Source organism: Sinocyclocheilus rhinocerous, unplaced genomic scaffold, assembly GCF_001515625.1.
Source record: "Sinocyclocheilus rhinocerous isolate Xijiao unplaced genomic scaffold, SAMN03320098_v1.1 scaffold3527, whole genome shotgun sequence".
In the NCBI taxonomy this organism is placed as follows: Eukaryota; Metazoa; Chordata; class Actinopteri; order Cypriniformes; family Cyprinidae; genus Sinocyclocheilus; species Sinocyclocheilus rhinocerous.
Genome location: NW_015653453.1, coordinates 73699 through 93330, shown reverse-complemented (window position 1 = coordinate 93330; position 19632 = coordinate 73699). Strand labels below are relative to the sequence as shown.

The 19632-nt window shown below is 35.0% G+C and overlaps 1 protein-coding gene across 1 annotated transcript in view; it reads left to right on the top strand.

The window, feature by feature from the left end:
- The window catches only part of LOC107715673 (BMP/retinoic acid-inducible neural-specific protein 1-like), a gene marked incomplete at its 3' end in the record, with an annotated part of 122104 nt that overhangs the window by 31761 nt on the left and 70711 nt on the right, over positions 1 to 19632 (top strand). The window contains exon 2 of the mRNA XM_016521841.1: positions 8166 to 8433. Within this exon, the coding sequence (XP_016377327.1) occupies positions 8216 to 8433 (218 nt within the window). The remainder of the gene's footprint in view (positions 1 to 8165; positions 8434 to 19632) is intronic.

Sequence of the window (19632 nt, the reverse complement as noted above, 5' to 3'; positions counted from 1 at the left end):
GAGGCCAGTATCGGGCCCGATACCGATACCAGTATCGGTATCGGTGCATCCCTACTCATAACTTTTGAAGAGAAAAAGTGCAGACAATGATTCATCTTTCTTAAAGGGCGGTGGTGATTTATTTATTATAAATCTTTTTATTGTGTGTGTGTTTTTTTTTTTTTTTAATTACTCTATCATATATCAGCTTAATATGCATTGATAGAAAACCAGGAAACATAACTGGAAAATGACAGTCCTGGCTGACCCGGCATGGTAAAAGTGGTTTGGACAAATGGATGCATGGAAAACACTGCAAATATTATAATTTGCCGCATTGAGTCATAAGCGGATTTGTTTAGTCTCCAAACATCCGTCAATAAATGAATCCACATTGATAAATCTCAAGGTCCTTCAGGCAGTCGAGAGAAAACGGAGGGAGATTTGTAAACAGCATGTGTCTTTCTCAGAGGGAGACGACTAAAGCACAAGAGCGGATAATAGTATGAGTGCTTAATATGAAATATCTTGTTATACAGCATATCAGCAGGGGGATATTCATCTGTGAGACCCTCTTCTGAAGGCTCACTGGGCTTCATTGATTTTCTAGTGCAAAGAACTCATTGTAATAAATTTGTGATGTGGAAATTTAGTACATATACCCACTTAAGTTATTTAGCAGACACATTTTATTCAGAGCAATACAGGGACGGACACCCTGGGTGGTGCTTTGCATTCACGACCCATTTTACTTCCATAATGTGAAACAGGATATTCAACAAGAAAAAGCATGTATAGGCTGTAATTTGATGTTATCCATGGGGAATTGATTGGATGGAGCAATGTGGGCGTTTCTTACCAGAATGGAATCAGTCAATGTGAGCTTGCAGTGCCTAAATAGCTGGTTGACTGATTAACTCACAAAGCCTGTAGGTGAGGTTAGCCACTAAATACATTTCAGAGTGGTTTCAGGTATAGTAGCTACACTTAAAATGAAACAAAACCAGTTCGATTCAAGCAAGCCAGAAAGAAAACCAGCTACAAGTAACCTCAGGACCTTTGGTGTTAACTGTGTAAGTGGACTTTCTTTTTTAGTCATCTTTTGCACTAACTATGTTAACATACAGACATATAATTTGTTTGTAAGTGTATTGATGGCTTGATCCAAATTAAATTTGGATTGTATTGACAGACCTGAAACAATCCGATCAACTGGAAAAAAACAACAACTAAGCATGTGAAGCATGTAAAATAACATGAATATATCTCAGTTGGATTTAATATAACCTTGCACACATGTGCGGTTCTATGATGCATATGTTTACATACATTTAACGGCATACGAACATGTGTAAACATGTAAAATAAATAAACATTCATCAATCAGTACTTTTTACTTTTAATATTTAAGTACAATAAAAATAAAGTACTTTTGTACTTTTACCTAAGTAAACTTGAAAAGGAGTACTTACTTTTACTGGAGCAATATTTTATTAGGGTATCCGTATTTTTACTCAAGTACTTGATTTTTGTACTTCATCCACCTCGACACTGTAATAATAATACTAATTTTGTGTAAACTGTATATGATGTTGCATTGTGACACTTAGCTGCTATTGTGCTATTGTATTGTAAAACAGATTATAAGTAAGGTGACAGCCCTATGAAGAGGCAGAACAAGTTATTACATTTAGATTTTTTTTCTTCTTTGCAATAACATCACATGCACAACAAGACCAAGGACATTGATTTAGGAAGCAAATAGTGTCAATTTGTAGTTTTATGTGGACCTTAACCAGGTCTGGCAAGGTGATTGTGTTCATTTTAAGCAGCACAATAAACCATGGCATTGTAAGTATTCTGTTGACCTGTTGCCTCTGCGATGTTTTCCGTAATGCACATGCAATTTTCTTGATTAGATATGAAGAGGTGCATTACTTAAAGTGAGAGGATGAATAAATTATGACCCTGTTGCCCCTACAGACAATGTGGCTCTTTGTTCGCAATAAACATAAATCATGGTGCAAATTGCATTATTTTGCTAGACATCTAAACAGTTCCCCTGCTCACGCTGTCAGTATAAGTCACAGTATTGCACTCAGTGCAGTATAAATGTGTATAGATTAATTAGTATATGTTAGTGCTTTTCCGTAAGCCTGCGGTGGGTTTGGCTCCATGCCTCGGTGGCTCTCTGAGCACCACAAGAAATATCAATATCAGACAGCATTTGTCATGGTCAGTCCTTCAGATACCGGCATCGCTTTCCGCTTGATGCATGTGCTTCTCTACCGTTAAAAGCTGATTTGCATCAATTCTTGAAGTTTAAACAACAACAGCAATCTCTGTGCAGGCCCATATGTATGTACACTTTAGCATACTTATAAATAGAAAACAAATTTTGGGAATAATATACTTCCATTCACGCATTTAAAGGGATAGTTCACCTAAAAATAAAAATTATGTCATCATTTACTCACCCTCCAGTTGTTCCAAACCTTTACGAGTTTCTTTCTCCTGTTGAACACATACAAATATTTTTTAACCTTCATCCGTCCCTCCCAATTAGCATATTTTTATAATTGTTTTCACCCCCAAAAAAAAAAAAATAGCTAAACAAAGAAAGACACAATTTCTGCATATTTATAGTTTAAACATGATGATCCATCAGGACCTAGTGTCTCTGATGCCATCTGGTGGGGAAAAATAACATAAAATAGCATTTTATGATTACAGCCACTAGAGTGGCCTATATAATCCTATGGAGATTCTTAAAGGAACACTCCACTATTTTTGAAAATAGGCTCATTTTCCAACACTCCTAGAGTTAAACAGTTGAGTTTTACCGTTTTCGAATCCATTCAGCTGATCTCCGGGTCTGGCGATAGCACTTTTAGCTGTAGCTTAGCATATATCATTGAATCTGACTAGACCGTTAGCATCTCGCTCAAGTTCCTTGATTATTATGCCTCAATGAGAGTATAGTTCCTAGCCATATCGGCATAGAAAATCGCAACTTTTCATTTTCCGTCTTATTATTATTATTATTATTATTAGTAGTAGTAGTAGTAGTAGTTTTAATTTTAGTTAACTATAATAACCCTGATAAAGGCATTGCTAATTTATGTGTACATAATATACAACATATAGACATCAACACCTTTTATGAACATATTTTTGTCAAAATGTACCTAAAACTGAAACTCTATAACACTATAATAATGTGAAAAAGCTAAAGCTAAATTTCAAAAGCTTTTTTTTCTCCTCCATTGTGTCTGGAATTACATTAACTTTGCCGCTCTGTCATGATTCACCTTGACTTTGTAATTACATTTTCTACTGAGAAACAATTATGTCTGTCAGTGACCTCTGGAAAATCCGTGCAGGTACAGACGACTGAACTTTTTTCCTCTAATGTGAAGATTTCAAAGGGTTAACATGTCTCTCTCCATGTCTGTAATTTCAGTCAAATGATGCATTGCTACATTCTGACAGGCAACCTCAAATTAGTCTGAACTAATTAGTTAAAGGAGCCCTCATTAGACAGCTCAGTTGCATATTTGTCACTGCAGGTGATGCCAGCAGCAGAAGCCTGTGTGACTGCGAGATCTTCATTCATTAAAGACTGTAAACAGCCATACAGGAAGAGGGAAGAAATGATTTCATTGGCAATTAGATAATTGCATAGAAGAGAGAATATCAATCTGCATTCAGCTGCCTGGAGCTCATAGCATATACACCTCTTAATTATGTACTGGACATACTGTATAAATACCCCTTTAAGATGAGAAGGATATTTGTATGGTAATATCCATACATTTACATGGACCATGACCAGTTTTTGCATTGTCAGATATAATTAATAATGCAATCTTTTGCCTGCAAATTGTTAATTATGGAAATATGCATACATGATGTGTGCATGGTATAACTCATTAATGATTCATAACCTTTTTATGGAAGGTGGGTAAGGTCAGATTTCCATTAACAGTGAAAACACAAATATGTTGTAATTAAATTCCCAAACTACAAACTACTCAACTCATAAAGTCATGCTACTCTATTAAAATGGTTACAGCATAAGTTAACAAAAAAAAAAAAAGAAAAAAAATATATGTATATTTCAAGTACCATTTAACCATTTATCTCACACATAAATAAATTAATAAATAAATAAATTAAATAATTAGGGTAACCACATCAAACTTACATACATTTATGTTAAGTACAATTAAAAAAACTACAAAACACCTTTTTAATCACACATCTTGCAATTCTGACTTTTTTCTGAGTCATACAGTCAGAATTGCATGATATAAACTTGCAATTCTGACTTTTTTTTCTCACAGTTGCAATTTCCTGCAATCCTGACTTAATTTGTCAGAACTGTGAGATATAAACTTACAATTGCGAGTTATAAAGTCAAATTCTGACTATTTTCTAACAATTGCAAATTGTCATCATGCAATTCTGACTTTATTTCTTAGAATTGTGTTTATAGCTTGTAATTCTGACTTCATAACATGCAAGTTTATATCTCCAGTTCTGAAAAAAAAAAAAAAATCAATAAATAAAAGTCAGAATTGAGAGATAAAAAGTCGCAATTGGCGAAATAGATTTCCATGATAATATTAATTTTAATTTTAGTTAAAAATTTAGTTATGCTTTACTGTAGTCATTTTAAGATAGGTTTATGTAGTTTTTATTAATTTTTATTTCAGTTTTACTTATTTTGTTACATCAAGTTAAATTGTATTTTATTTCAAATAACATTTATTTTATTTCAAGTAACATTTGTAACATTGATTGATTCAGTATCAAGTTACATTGATTGATTGATTGTTAACAAATAGCAGCATTTAATTAAATATATATATATATATAAAAAAAACTACTGAGTGGGAGAAAAGTAGTGTATTACAGGAAAAGCAACATTATTATGAAAACAGTTGAGCTTCTGTCAGACTGCTGAGGAATGTAGGGAAGTTATGAAGTATTAGTCACTCACAATGTGCTTGATTCTGGTGTCTGAGTCGTGTCACATGCTGTCTGATAATTCATGATGAGGGTAAATGTTGTCTTTTAATAGCTCAGAGTTTGGGCTTCTAATGCTGGAGGGGAAGATCTGGAGGATCATTACAGTTGAAAACAGCTTTTATCGTGACATAAAAACATGCTGTTGGACAGACAGTCATAAGTGCTAGTGACATATGCTGTGATATGGAAATGCAGATCATTTTAATAATATACACAGGCTGGCCTTGGGAAGCTCACATATCTTTTGCTTTAAGATTTTGCATAAGACATTGAGGCCTGTTTTTAGAACCAAAACAGTTTTTCCATTATTTTATCCTAAATGATCTTGCTAAAAACATCCAATTCTCATGACTGTCATGAAAATCATCCAGAGATTAAATTCAGCAGAATAATACAACGTAAACGATAGGAGCTAAAATTAGCAGAGTGCCAAATGAGAGTAAATATCAGTGTTGGTGAGTACATGAAACAGTGTCACTCACCAGTTGGCCTAGAATATTTCTTATTAATTCAAACAATGCCTGAACTTTAATATGATTTAGCACAGTTATGAAATCGCAGAAAAAAAATATGTAGAACAATTATATAATATGTAATCTGATGCACTCTGTGTTTCAGCACTGTGATCTGTTTCACAGTTTGCAGTAAATGCTGCTCCATCTCCAAGTGCTTTTATTTATTTCAGTTTGTGTTTTAGTTATTTTAGTGTGCCGAGTTAAATTTTATTTAATTTCAACATCCATTTTATTTCAAGTCATGAAAATTTTTATTTTTATTTTTATTAGTTTTAAATGGTTTTAGTTTTAGTTTTTTGTTAGCCCTGGATGAATAACAGCATATAATGATTAATAATTATAAATAATTATTATTAATAATTAATACAAATGTTCTGTCTTTTTTTGGTAATTAGTGCAGATACAGTTTCACACCAGTTATTTCTGATTCTTGAATCTGATTGGCTGAGAGATAACAGAGCTCCAACCATTTTACCGTTTGTATTACTCCGCTTACTGTATTTCTCACAGCGAGTGTCATGGCGGTCGCCCAAATCCACAATAATTTTATAAATAATACTGTTTCTGTGTCACAGAATGTAGTTTTAAGATGTATTTATTTTTTTAGGTGAGAATATAGTTGTTTAGACTTTTAATATATGCGGTTTGTTAATAAAGATAACATCTATTTGAAAATTTGCTTCAATGTTTTCGGAGATGTGAGCTCCAGGGCATCAGCGGCTGTTCAGCGCTCATGAACCTGCCGAGAGCAGCCTCACCTCGGCCAAATCTTCTGGAATTTTCCGCTGGCTCTGATGTCTCTATAGTGGTTAAACATGAGCTATAATTAGTTTTCGGTAAATCTAACGGGCAATCTTTAGTCTCATTAATCTATTATTTGTTCCTGAGCAAAGAGTTTTGGCTCAGGGCAAAGTCTCATAGCTTTATATTTTTATCTAACTTTAATGCTTGTAGAGTGCGGCCTTTGTACTTTTGACTGCAATTGCGTAGCAACTTTTATGATGGCTGTTGTTGTTGTTTATTAAATATTATTATTCAATAAATTATATTTTATATAAATAATAGTAGTATTTAATAATATCATTCAGTATTGAGAAACGGTGTTTGTGTTCATGATGGTGATTTTAGTTACATTGCTCCGCCGTTAGATGGCGACAAAAGACAGTTTTAATGAGTGAGTCTGCAGTAAAGACTATTATTTTGAAAGAGACTGAAACGCTGTTGTAAACAAGGAAGTTATTTTTACTTTCAACAACAGCTAGTAAAACGCAGCCAACAAATGCAGTGAGCAGCGCTGTCATCGGAAATCACCCTTAAAGGTCACATATTTTACACCTTTCTGGAGTTGCGGAAGTAGTTCCGCACAAAAGATGCTGTTAAACTGTCAAACTTGAGATTTGAATCCGTGGCGGAAGTAGTTCCGCACAAAAGATGGTTTTTAAAGACATTCCGTTGTTGTCTGTTTTTATTTACACACTTGTGCCGTCGAACTGTTGTATAAATGCAATATAGCACAAGTGGCAGTGTGTTATGGCTGTATATCAGCATGCTGTGATTACCTACGGCCGAATCATAGCCATGCTGATTTACAGCAATACCGCACTGCTACTCGTGTGAATATTATTGCTTATAAAACAGTTGGCGACTCTGGTGAGATAGAATTCGCAAGATAATGTTTATATAGCAATAACAAATGCATGTGTGTTTTCTTAATCTCTCCACTACCGACAGCAGAACCGTTAACGTCAGAGCTTATCGATACATGGGGTGCTGTGTGTACATTAATGAGGAAAAAAAATTAACTTAAATGATTTTAGCAAATGGCTGCAATATAACAAAGAGTGAAACATTTAAGGGGGTCTGAATACTTTCCGTACCCACTGTATATATGTGTGTGTGTGTGTACATTTTTATATATGTACACATTGGCACATGTGGCGAAATGTTAGCTTTAGGCCCTGCTTACAACTTTAAATTATATCTTTATAACAGTGATAAGAATGGTCCATTTTTCTTTTTGATTTTAAGGTGAAATATTTTGGGACAGTTTTCATGAGATTTACCCTTGGAGTGGCTTGACATAAAGGTGGTCAGACATTTTTTTCTGGACTCAGAATCATAATTTAACTGTTATATAATGGTCTGTTTCTTAATGTTAACATCTCTTTTACAGACACCTCTAGACAGGAGCGTATTTATTCTTGTCCATCTCACTTTCACCAGGATATCAGCATGCACCACTTAACTGCGTAAATGAAGCTAATGCAATATATTCATGTGTAAACATGCACCAGGCGTTAATTAGCCAGCGGAGATTCGTCGCCCTCCTCCTCCACGAACCGACCCCATGTCACAACATATCATAAAGCTGACACTCACCCCGTCTGAACTTATCATGCCACCAATTAGTCTGAATAAAGTGAAGGCTGTACTTCCTGTTTGTAATTCGATCTCATCAGTGAAAAGGGCAGCGAGTTATGTTAACGCATCGCTCTGCAAACCGCCTGCTAATAAAATAAACTATTGGCCTGCTATTGCAGGTTATGCCAGCAGGATTAGATTTCATAGCACATGAAGTGGTGTGGGAGTTTGATGAATGATGCTCAGATGTTGTCTTGTGTTTCTTGCGTTCCACAGGTCTCCACAGAATGGAGCGAGAATGAGCAGAGAGCGGTTGAGAGTGAAGCATGAACTGGAGGCTCATTGAAGTCACTTACTTTCTGTTTATATGGGACCATATAACAGTTCAGTCTTCCCGCCAAGAGCCCTCGGCCAACGAGCAGCATGTTGCTAAGCAGTTTGATTGGCTCATCTCTGACCGTGGCCCTTTCCACCACTCGAAGGGGTACCTCTCCTTCATGGAAAGATTTCGCCAAGGATTCACGACCCGGTATAAAATTTATAGGTGAGTAATCGACACCATGCACTCTTTGTACTGTTTAGTCTGCTATTGGGTCACGGCTGATATAAAGTTTCTGCTGTGTTATCTTAAAAATGGGTGAATTGTGAAGAACTGTCCTGAGTTTGAACCTGTTTTATCGTCTTATAGAAGTTCAAAGTGTCCCAAGAATATGTTTCTAGCCATTCAGAGAGGATATGCATGCAATATGATCAGTGCCACGTTATTGTGCTTGCAGGGTTCCCACGCTCATGAAAACACTGGGAGCTTTAAAATAGTGTTTTCCAGGCTCATGATTTTCAAATCATGAGCATTTGTGAAGTGAATTTATTTTTTCTGCTTTTGAAATATTGCATTGACAAGACAGTACTTTTTGAGAGCGAGTGAGATTGCACTCACTCTCAAAAAGCACTTTCTTGTCAATGCAATAAATTGATTGGTAAGACTTTAATTTAGTGTCCAATTCTCGCTATTAACTAATTGCTTATTAGCAGGCATATTATTAGCATATTGGCTGTATTTATAAAGCACATATTAATGCCTTATTCTGCATGACCATATTTTAGATCCTTTGATCTTACACCATACCTAAACTTAACAACTACCTTACTAACTATTAATAAGCAGCAAATTAGGAGTTTATTGAGGCAAAAGCAGTTAATAGTTAGTTAATAATGAGAATTGGTCCCCAAACTAAAGTGTGATAATTTTTTCTACTTCTGAAATATTGCATCAGCAAGAATTTGTTCTTTGAGGACGAGTGCAATCTCAGTAATTTTTTTTTCTTTATTTTTTTAACCAAGATGGTCACGTAATATCGAAAAAGTGAACAAATAATTGAAATGCATTGGTGTGGAGGTTTGGGAACCTGCATTGTGTGTAGTTGGCTGTCGTTCGAGTGGAGCAGTGCATTCTGTTCTTTACTCTGAAAATATTTTAAAGAACCTTAAACATAAAGAGGTAAAGAGGTAACACTTTACTTTAAATCAGGTCTCATTTGTTGGCATTAGTTAATGCATAAACTAACAATGAGCAATACATTTTCACAACATTTATTCATCTTTGTTAATGTTAAGTAATACACATGTTCATGCAGTTGTTAATGTTCAAGTTCACAGTGCATAAACTAATATTAAAATATACAATTTTTGATCTGAAAATGTATTAGTAAATGCTAAGAATTGCTGTATTGTTCATTGTTAGTTCATGTTAACAAATGAAACCTTATTGTAAAGTGCTACCAACAGAAATGTACATTCGATGGGGGTTAGTGTTAGTTAATGCTTCTGGTGTCGTGATCATTCTTTGTCCATGATACCTGATGCTAATGACATTTAGCAATATGTTATTGCTGTGAGGTTGCTCTTTTATCGTTCAGGAGATTTAACTCCTTAGGGAGAGCTCACTGCTGTTTTATGCCTCTCCAGAAGGTCTGTAGAAGAAGTAAAAAACAATGAGGCACAATTGAGTCTATGGTTGTCATACTGAGAAGAAATGTTTGATTTATTGTAGCAAATCTAAACTGAGTTTGGTCCATGAACCAAAGCATACTTCTCCCTGATGAATACAACATTGCAAACACTGATTTGAGGCAAACAATTATATAAAAAAAAAAAAAGACTGTGAACAACATCTTTTATAAGCAAGCTTTATAAGTGAACATTTGCACAGTAAAAACAATACATTTACAATTTAATAAAGTTTGAGGATGTTGAGAGACATCATTTACAATGGTTATTGGGTATCGGCGGTCACTTTTTTGAGCTCTTTGGACAAAAATTCGACTCTAATTCTATGGTAAAAGCACCATTGAATTGTGGATCTCTCTCCAGGAATTTCTGTAGTGTGATTCTTCACAGAAAACCTTACCATTAAACATTAAAAAAAAAAGAGTTAAAATCACATTTAACATATGGCTTCTAAAAAACTGTATATATCACTGCTTAACAACATCATGGTCATGAAAAATGTGTAGGATATCGTTCAGCATCAATTTCTCTATAAAAATGAATGCGATTTCAGCCCAACAGCTGTGCTCTTATACTGCAGTGATGTAAACTCATGAGGAGTGAAAAAGCAAAGACAGATACATAGCCAAGGAAATGCTTCAGTGGGAATTTCTTATAAAAGAACGAGCTTTACACATTTCAATAAATATTTAAATGATTTAACTGTTTAACATGCCTGTTTATAGTAGCAATACATATATTTATATTAGCATTCAGTCCTGTAATAATGACATTTATAATAACATCCTGTATATATAATTTACATCAAAAAGAAAAAAAAAACTAATATATTTATTGAAAGGAAAAATAATTATCTTCCATAGTCCATCAAATCCTGCAGCGCTCCTGTAGATGTGAAATCCCTGCACATGTGCTGCTGTAATCAGTCACAAGATTGGCTGCTGTTGTTGTGAGACTTGTGATTGGCTGCTATTATAGTATGGAAGGTGAACAGGGCCAAAATATATATTTTTAATTTTTTAATGGAATGCGTGGAATTTGACTGTGTCAGAGCAGTCAATTAAATTGCTGTATTTGAGACTATATTTGCATATGTGACACAATGCTACGATGGTATATACATATACAAACATTAGAAGTCATGTTTATGAAGGAGGTAATAATGGTACACTGGTATGCACATATTCAAACAGACAATATGTTTATTCATGAGGGATAATGCATCAGTACCTACATCAGTTTTATGTTATGATTTGTCTTGTCATTTTTAGCTGTTTAGTTCAATGTTCTTTCTTCTTTCTTTCTAATTAATTTACTCACAGTAGATATCAGTAAAGCAATGCCGCAATAAACAAAATAAATATTAATATGTGGGTAAATTTAGAGGTAAATTGATTTAAATAAGTATTACACATTCAAACAGCCAGAAGTGTGTGAGTTGAGACCCATGTTCAAGTTCCTCGTCTTAACACATTAAAACTGTATGTCTTTACACATTCTAAAGAAACGCAGTGATAACTGATGGCTTAACACACTCAAAATGTGTCTACACATACAAAAAATAAAAATAAAAAAAATTACAAATTGCCACAGTAACGTGGACGAACATAGGGTGTTGACTCAGTCAAATTTCACACGTTCTGTTGAAAGACTTTTGGCTCTGTCTGCCTGCCATATTACAGAGTCAAACGAACATGCACAGAACAAACGTGCTGCCAATCATGCCCCCAAACAATATGCATCTGAACAAATCACATAAGTTACTGATTTTGCATTCAAAACAGTGAATTTCGCCGAAAGATGAGAAGTTTGCATTGATGAAGAGAGAAACAAAGCTTTTCAAAGCTCTGAGTCAATTGTATCAATTGTCTCGTAAAGTGATTCACTGTTTCTCAGCATTCGAAACACCACAGGCCGGCACCACCTTCTGGTCAAAACGGTGTAAATGCAACAAAAGCTCAGTTAAAACATTTATTTATGTTTTTATGAAACTGTAATCTATTAAATGCACTCTACAAATGATGAAATACCATAAAGGTTCTGTAAAATTTGTGTTTTATTAATTTGTAGTCCTATATAAAAAAAATAAAAAAAAAGATCAAGATCAGTTTATAAAAGTGTTTTAATGGGTTCATTAGATCACCGCCATCTGGCAGTGACCCTCTGATCAAACAGCCAGAAGTGTGTGAGTTGAGACCCATGTTCAAGTTCCTCGTCTTAACACATTAAAACTGTATGTCTTTACACATTCTAAAGAAACGCAGTGATAACTGATGGCTTAACACACTCAAAATGTGTCTACACATACAAAAAATAAAAATAAAAAAAATTACAAATTGCCACAGTAACGTGGACGAACATAGGGTGTTGACTCAGTCAAATTTCACACGTTCTGTTGAAAGACTTTTGGCTCTGTCTGCCTGCCATATTACAGAGTCAAACGAACATGCACAGAACAAACGTGCTGCCAATCATGCCCCCAAACAATATGCATCTGAACAAAACACATAAGTTACTGATTTTGCATTCAAAACAGTGAATTTCGCCGAAAGATGAGAAGTTTGCATTGATGAAGAGAGAAACAAAGCTTTTCAAAGCTCTGAGTCAATTGTATCAATTGTCTCGTAAAGTGATTCACTGTTTCTCAGCATTCGAAACACCACAGGCCGGCACCACCTTCTGGTCAAAACGGTGTAAATGCAACAAAAGCTCAGTTAAAACATTTATTTATGTTTTTATGAAACTGTAATCTATTAAATGCACTCTACAAATGATGAAATACCATAAAGGTTCTGTAAAATTTGTGTTGTATTAATTTGTAGTCCTATATAAAAAAAAAAAGAAAAAGATCAAGATCAGTTTATAAAAGTGTTCATGGGTTCATTAGATCACCGCCATCTGGCAGTGACCCTCTGAATTTTGAAACCAATCATATATGATGTAACAAAGCCTCGTTGTCTGAAATCATGTGACTTGCAAAGTTTGATACAATCTCCAAACCACTGATTTGAGACAAAATATTTGTAAATGTTTCGAAGCTTCATGAATCTGTGCTTCATTGCTAGTTTGCATCCCTTTGATTGTGTTAAAAGAAGCCCTACCGAGAAGTAATTAAAGTATGTATTGGATCGGTATGGTTGAGATGTTAATGGACATTGCATGTACTTCTACGAGCTCTCACAGCACAACTGCTGTTCTTTTCTCAAGAATGCTTCCACTTGGCGCGCAGTGACTTTAAAAATAAGCTTTCAAGATAATAACACGAAAAGTCACTGCAAAGGACACATACAATACGTCTCTATATCTTCAGTGCATTTAAGGATAAAGCCGCGTTTGGGCATGTGGTCGCTCTAATGGTCTTAAAATCTGCACTGGAGCGCGTGAGACGGTTGTGTTTTCACCTTGATGCACTGGTTCAGCTCAGGCTTTGTGATCGTGTAGCCTTCATCTTGCTGGCTGTGCTAGTTGTTTTACAATTTAAGACATCATATATCAAAACGGCACATTCTAATACTTATTGCAGGGATGCAATTAAAATATGCTGTTATGCACAGTGTGAAAAATGTCCTGCAGTGTTTGTCATCAAGAGATATTACAAATAAGCGATGACAGTGCTGTAATGAGCCCTTAATATGTAAGCATATTTAGAGCTGTGTGAACAAAATTATTTTAATGGGCCAAAAAATGTGTAAAATTTGAAGGGATCTCTAAAGGGTTTCTGGGCTATAAAAACATAGTGGCAACAGTGTTTTTATGCACAGTAATACAAAGTTGCGGTAACACTTTAGTTTAGGGACCGATTCTCACTTTTAACTAGTTGCTTATTAGCATGCCTATTATGAACATATTGGCTGTTTATCAGTACTTATAAAGAAAATATTCTGAGGAGTTTATTGAGGCAAAAGTCGTAGTTAATGGTTTGTTAATGCTGAGAATTGGATCTTAAAAGAAAATGTGACCAAAGTCTTCTTCAACTCTTCAACTCTTTTAGCACAAAAATAAAGAAAATTTGTATATATGTATTTGTTCATGTTATGACCCTTTAAATGTACTGTAAAAGGGAAAAGAGTCAGTCTAGGTAAACGGGAGGCTATAGATATGGAAGTCAAAATGAAAGAGTGTGCAGTTTATAGTGTTTTTTGAGCTTGGATACAGTGAGAGTGAAATACTTGCATTGGCATTTATTCTTTCCTGATATAATATCCTTCCATTGCCATGAAAACGTACCAGTCAGTATCAGTGACACTTACATAAATCACCTCACGCTCTGAATTTTACGTTTGCGTTTCACTTCTCAGAAGCTAAATGGACATTACTACAGTGTTTTAGAGATGAGGGACACTTGAAAAGAACATTTCTGCTTGTTAAAATCTAGTTTTCTACGTAACAGTGACTAAAAGATGCCTTGTTATCACAACATTGAATGGCTCTGCTCTAAAACTAGCAGAAAGCCACCTAACTTGACAAAATTTTAAAACTGTTTTGACGAACACCAGTCCAAATGACATCATGTGTATCTTTCGTGGAGTAGACAATCGCAGAAAGCATTGCAGCGAGCAATGGAAAGTCCAAGATGGCAGACAAGGTGAGAGAAATGTCAGTGATAAATGTTGGCATGAAGGGCACTTTGAAGTAGCCAGTTTTGGTTTGGAAAGACCTTTCAATATGATTCCTAAAATAATCAGCCGTTTGAACGAATTGGTTCATTAAGAGAAAGAGAGTTTCATATTTAAAGAATCATTTAATTGAAAACCAATTCATATTTAATTATTTTTTTGCATTATGCAATTGTAATTGCAGTGTAAAATGCATTCATGCAGCCAAAACAGAAATCTAATTGCCAAGATGCAGCTTCTGTCACCTCTGTAAATATCGAAATATATATATTTTTGTTAATATCACACACAACTAATTCATAATGATACAGTGTTTCTCATCTGAGCAAACATGGCTTAACATGACAGCCTTCATTGAGACTAACATCAAAATGAAAAAGTATGTTTAATGATAACCTCCTTTATTTCTCAAATGCAGCGACTGTGCAACTTGTAAAAGAAAGAAAAAAAAATGTTTGGTTTGTTTCTGTTACATCAGTCTAAAAAAAACAAAAAAAAATTCTGTATAGTGAAACACTTCCGTGGATTTATGAAGAAAAAAAATTGATGTATGTTATTTGATCCAGTGTTTTAAAGCATTCTGCTGTGGATGTTTTTTTTTTTTTTCAAAGATTGTAATTATGGGATTTAAAGATGTTATTGCCAGAAACATTGTAGAAATTAAAGTAAAATTATGCTTTATAGATATTTGAAGCATGCAGTGACTAAAATGTGTTGCTTACAACAGAATGAAGCACTTGTGTTTTTGTTGCAGCTGCTTCAAAGGTATTGGCCTTATGTGCGTGCAAACGCACACACACACACACACACACACACAGACACAGACACAGACACACACACACACAGACACAGACACAGACACACACACAGACACACACACACACACACACACAGACACACACACACACACACACACAGACACACACACACACACACAGACAAACACGCACAATCACACAATGTTCACGCATGACCTCCTTATAAAATTATTTTCCTCTCAATTCCCAACCCATCAGCTGCACATCCAAGCAAACTTTTCAGAGAGATGCTGGTGCCGAGTCAGCCAGCCGCCTCACATCCATATGTCTGCTCTCGCTGTCCTATTTTACGATTAATGTCAAGAAGTCTGACATTTTGTATTTTCCCATTCCTGACACTGTCTTCCAGTGGCTTTAAAGTGTCTGGAACGGCTCAGAACGAGCGTCCTGGAGGAGACAGACAGCCGAGATGTGATCTGACGAAACACAGTTCCTAATATTACTCCTATATCCTCCAGTCTCTTTGCATAGTAAAGCTCCGCTTATTTGACTGACGTGCTACTGCAAATAAAGACACAGAAGTTGCACTCTCAGCTTTCACAAGAGCACACTTTGATCCCTCCGTTTCCTGTGAGCGGAGAATTGTGCGATAGACTTCATCTGGGTCGTGTGTTTGATATTCTAATGGAAGATTTAGGCCGTTTTCCTTCACTCTGTCTTTGCTTTCATTTCCACGTCTCTGCTGTTGTCTGTATTTGCTTTCTCTCGTCTCTTTTCCCTTCTGTCCTTCCCGTCTTGTCCTGTTCTGTGTTCGACTCCTCTCTTCTTTTATCTTTCCTTCACCCTGTCTCCATATTTTCTCTTCACTGTATCTCTTTCCTCTCATGTCAGATGTAGTTCACTCTCAACATCTCTCTCTCTCTCTCTCTCTCTCTCTCTATGATTCCACTGAGTTTTACTCTTTTCATGGACCCTAAAGGCTGGGAAAGTGAGGTTTTTATTTATTTATTTTTTATGTCACATACTAAATGTGTCATCTTTTGTCGGAGTGCTTGACTGACTGTATTTGAGTTGTTTGGTGAGACAGTCGCTGCTCCCTTTTCTCCTATGTGTGACCTATTTATGTGTGCTTTTAAATTTTAGTTCCTCAAACTACTACCTAAGTCGTAAGGAAATGGATTATCGGAAAAAAAACAAAATAAAAAAAATTAATTAATGAGTAATTATTAAGTAATTAAAAAATGGTGCATTCAAATAATGTCGTAAAAAATAATTTACAAGTTGAACGCACATCAAAAAACATCACCACAAAGTCATAATCATGAGTGGGAAACTCAGGATTTCCTTTAAGCCAATTTGAGTTCCTGTTAGTGAGAAAGCATGTCGGATTCAGCGTCTCTATTAAAGGTAAATTTATTAAAATAAATGAAATGGTAACACTTTAGAATAGGGAACACTTATTCACTATTAACTACAACTTTCCCCTCGATAAATTCCTAATTTGCTGCTTATTAATAGTTAGTAAGGTAGTTGTTAAGTTTAGGTATTGGGTAGGATTAGGGATGTAGAATAAGGTCATGCAGAATAAGGCATTCATATGTGCTTAATTAGTACTAATAAATGGTGAATATTCTAGTAATATGCATGCTAATAAGCAACTAGTTAAGATACCGTAAAATAAAGTGTTACCAATAAAATTATTATTGTTGTTGTTTTTTTTCACACACAAAATTTAAATTAAAAAATGGTGCATTCAAATAATGTCGTAAAAAATAATTTACAAGTTGAACGCACATCAACGAACTGCACTGAACGAAACATATATATGAATGGTTATTGTACATCTTATTGTGAACAATTAATTTAGAGAATACATAGGGTGAATTTTCATTGCAATCTGACTTTAACTGTGAAATTATGTAGATTTAAACTAACCGACCAAGTTTTAACCGACTAACCCAATGGCAGTTTTACAATATATGCAAAAGACAAGATTAGAAATGCTGAACTAAATATGTTCAGAATCTAAACAAGCGCAGCCATAAAAATCTGTTTTGCCGCATTTGTGTAAATGAGTTTAAAGTTAAAATTTGCTTACACGTTTTTCAGTTTCGAAATTTAAATAAATGAAATGAATAATTTCCACTTGAGTGTAAAGTTTGACAGCTGTGATGGATTTCCCTTTGTTACCACAGGTTTACCATAAGTGTTTGCCAGCAGTGGCCTCATTCACCAAGGGTTCACCCAGGGACCCGCTTCAGGTGCGCTGTTGATTCATAAAGTGCAGGAAACGGAAATGCATTATGCATTTGGCAGGGACATTGCCTCTGGCACGGCGACACGGTGGCGGCACGGAAAGATCGTGTCTCCCTGTGTTCCCCTGTCTCCTCCAACAGAAGGAAGCATCGAATTCAGCCGTCAATGCAGGATATCGGCTTGCTTGTTTTTCATTTGACCGAATAGTTTTCTGGATGGTGCAATTTAATGTTGTGTAAAGGCCACTGTACAGCAGGCATTACCCAATCACAGGGGTTGTGGTGGATTTATGATATTTACTTATTTATTTATATTTATGTTCCATGTTCCACGGTTAAAGGGTCTGTGGATTAAAGGTAGGGTTTAGTAAAACTAAGTTAGTCAAGCTACACTTTTAAAAGTAGTCGGCTACGCTAGATGATACTAATAAATAGTAGATAACAATTTATATAATTTAAAAGCACTGAATAGTATATTTAATGTCACTTTTTAGTAAATCGTATTTAAAAAAAAAAACTACGTATTTCAAGCGTCAATACTATTTTGTGAAAACAAGTAAAACCAAATAACATCAACACGTTCATTGTTACCACTAGCAGTTGTTCATCTATCAATATTAATAACCTTCAGTAATAATCACATCACTGCGTCCTCTAGGGGTCGCTATGGGGAAACCTAGAGGACGCAGTTCGAAGTTCCCTACTCAGGGAACCATGGTTACATAAGTAACCTGAGACGTTACTCCCTAAAAAAAAAAAAAGTAACTAATTGCATTACTTTTTCTCATCTGAGCTGCCATTATGGACTGCATGAAGAATAAGATGCAGGAGAAGAAAGTTAAAAAAACACACACACACACACAATAAAATAAAATTAAAAATAATTATGTTTATCTAAAGTCATTTTTGCTCATTATTATGGCTGAATTGGATAATCGAAGGTCAGCAGCAAAGGCATTGGTTAATAAAATGGGATAAAATACATCAAGGATATTTGTGTTATTTAACATATTTAATTATTGCAGGTTTGCGCCATATTCGGAGTTTGCATTTCACAGTTTTTTTATTCATTTTGAGGAATACTGATTGTGTTTTGTGCAAGTGAGATGAGTAAATGCGTGTTCACATTTAGTCTAAAGCTACAGTAACATCATGTTCACACAGCGCACACAATGTCTCTGCACGCACTCCCGATTTCCATCAACATGGGCACAGGAGAGCTGTCAGTCAAAAAATGGGAAAACATTAACTGTAACTAGCATTACGTATTTGAAAAATCAACTCAGATATTTTCTTGTAAATTTAAAAGTAATGTGTTACTTTACTAGTTACTTAGGAAAAAAATGTAATCAGATTACATAACTTGCGTACTTGTAATGTTTCACCCTGAACACTGCTTCTCAAATCATCCTGGAGAACATTATTTGGTTTTACATTATTTGATTATCAGGATTAGTTCATGTAGCTCCACTGTAAAAGAGTTTGGAGGACAAAACTCAAAATTGTATGTCGACTTGCTGCATTGAAAATTTTAGGTTGGTTCAACTAAAGTGCAAATGCTTATTAAAAGTTCAGTTTGCATAATTTAATTGAGCCAACTGAAAATTTCCAATGCAGCAAGTCGGCATACAGTTTTGAGATTTGTCCTCCAAAATATTTTACAGTGCAGTTCTGTTGTAAGACACTCCGAATACTGACACATACTGAGTCACTCAAATGGTTATAATGATAATATAGGTTGAAAGTCAATAATAAAAAAAAATAAAAAAATACAAGCATTTTCACTAGTGCTCTCAGACTTTTGGACCCCACTGTTTTCCAGTATTCAGCTGCAAAGCAGGATTTCAATCAACCAACTTTGATTCTGTCATTTTTAATCTTCCATTTCCAGGAATCGCTCTCAGACTAACACTGCATGAGCTGGATTTACCAGGAACCTTCTTATTAAACAGTTTTTGGCACGTAGTACAACATTAAAGGAATATTCTGGGTAAAAAACAAACAAACAAAAAAACAAGTTAAGCTCTACTGAGCTCTGCGACATGCTGTGAGTCACCACAGAAAATCATTTGGATTTGTCCCTCAAACAAAAGCAAAAAAAAAAAAA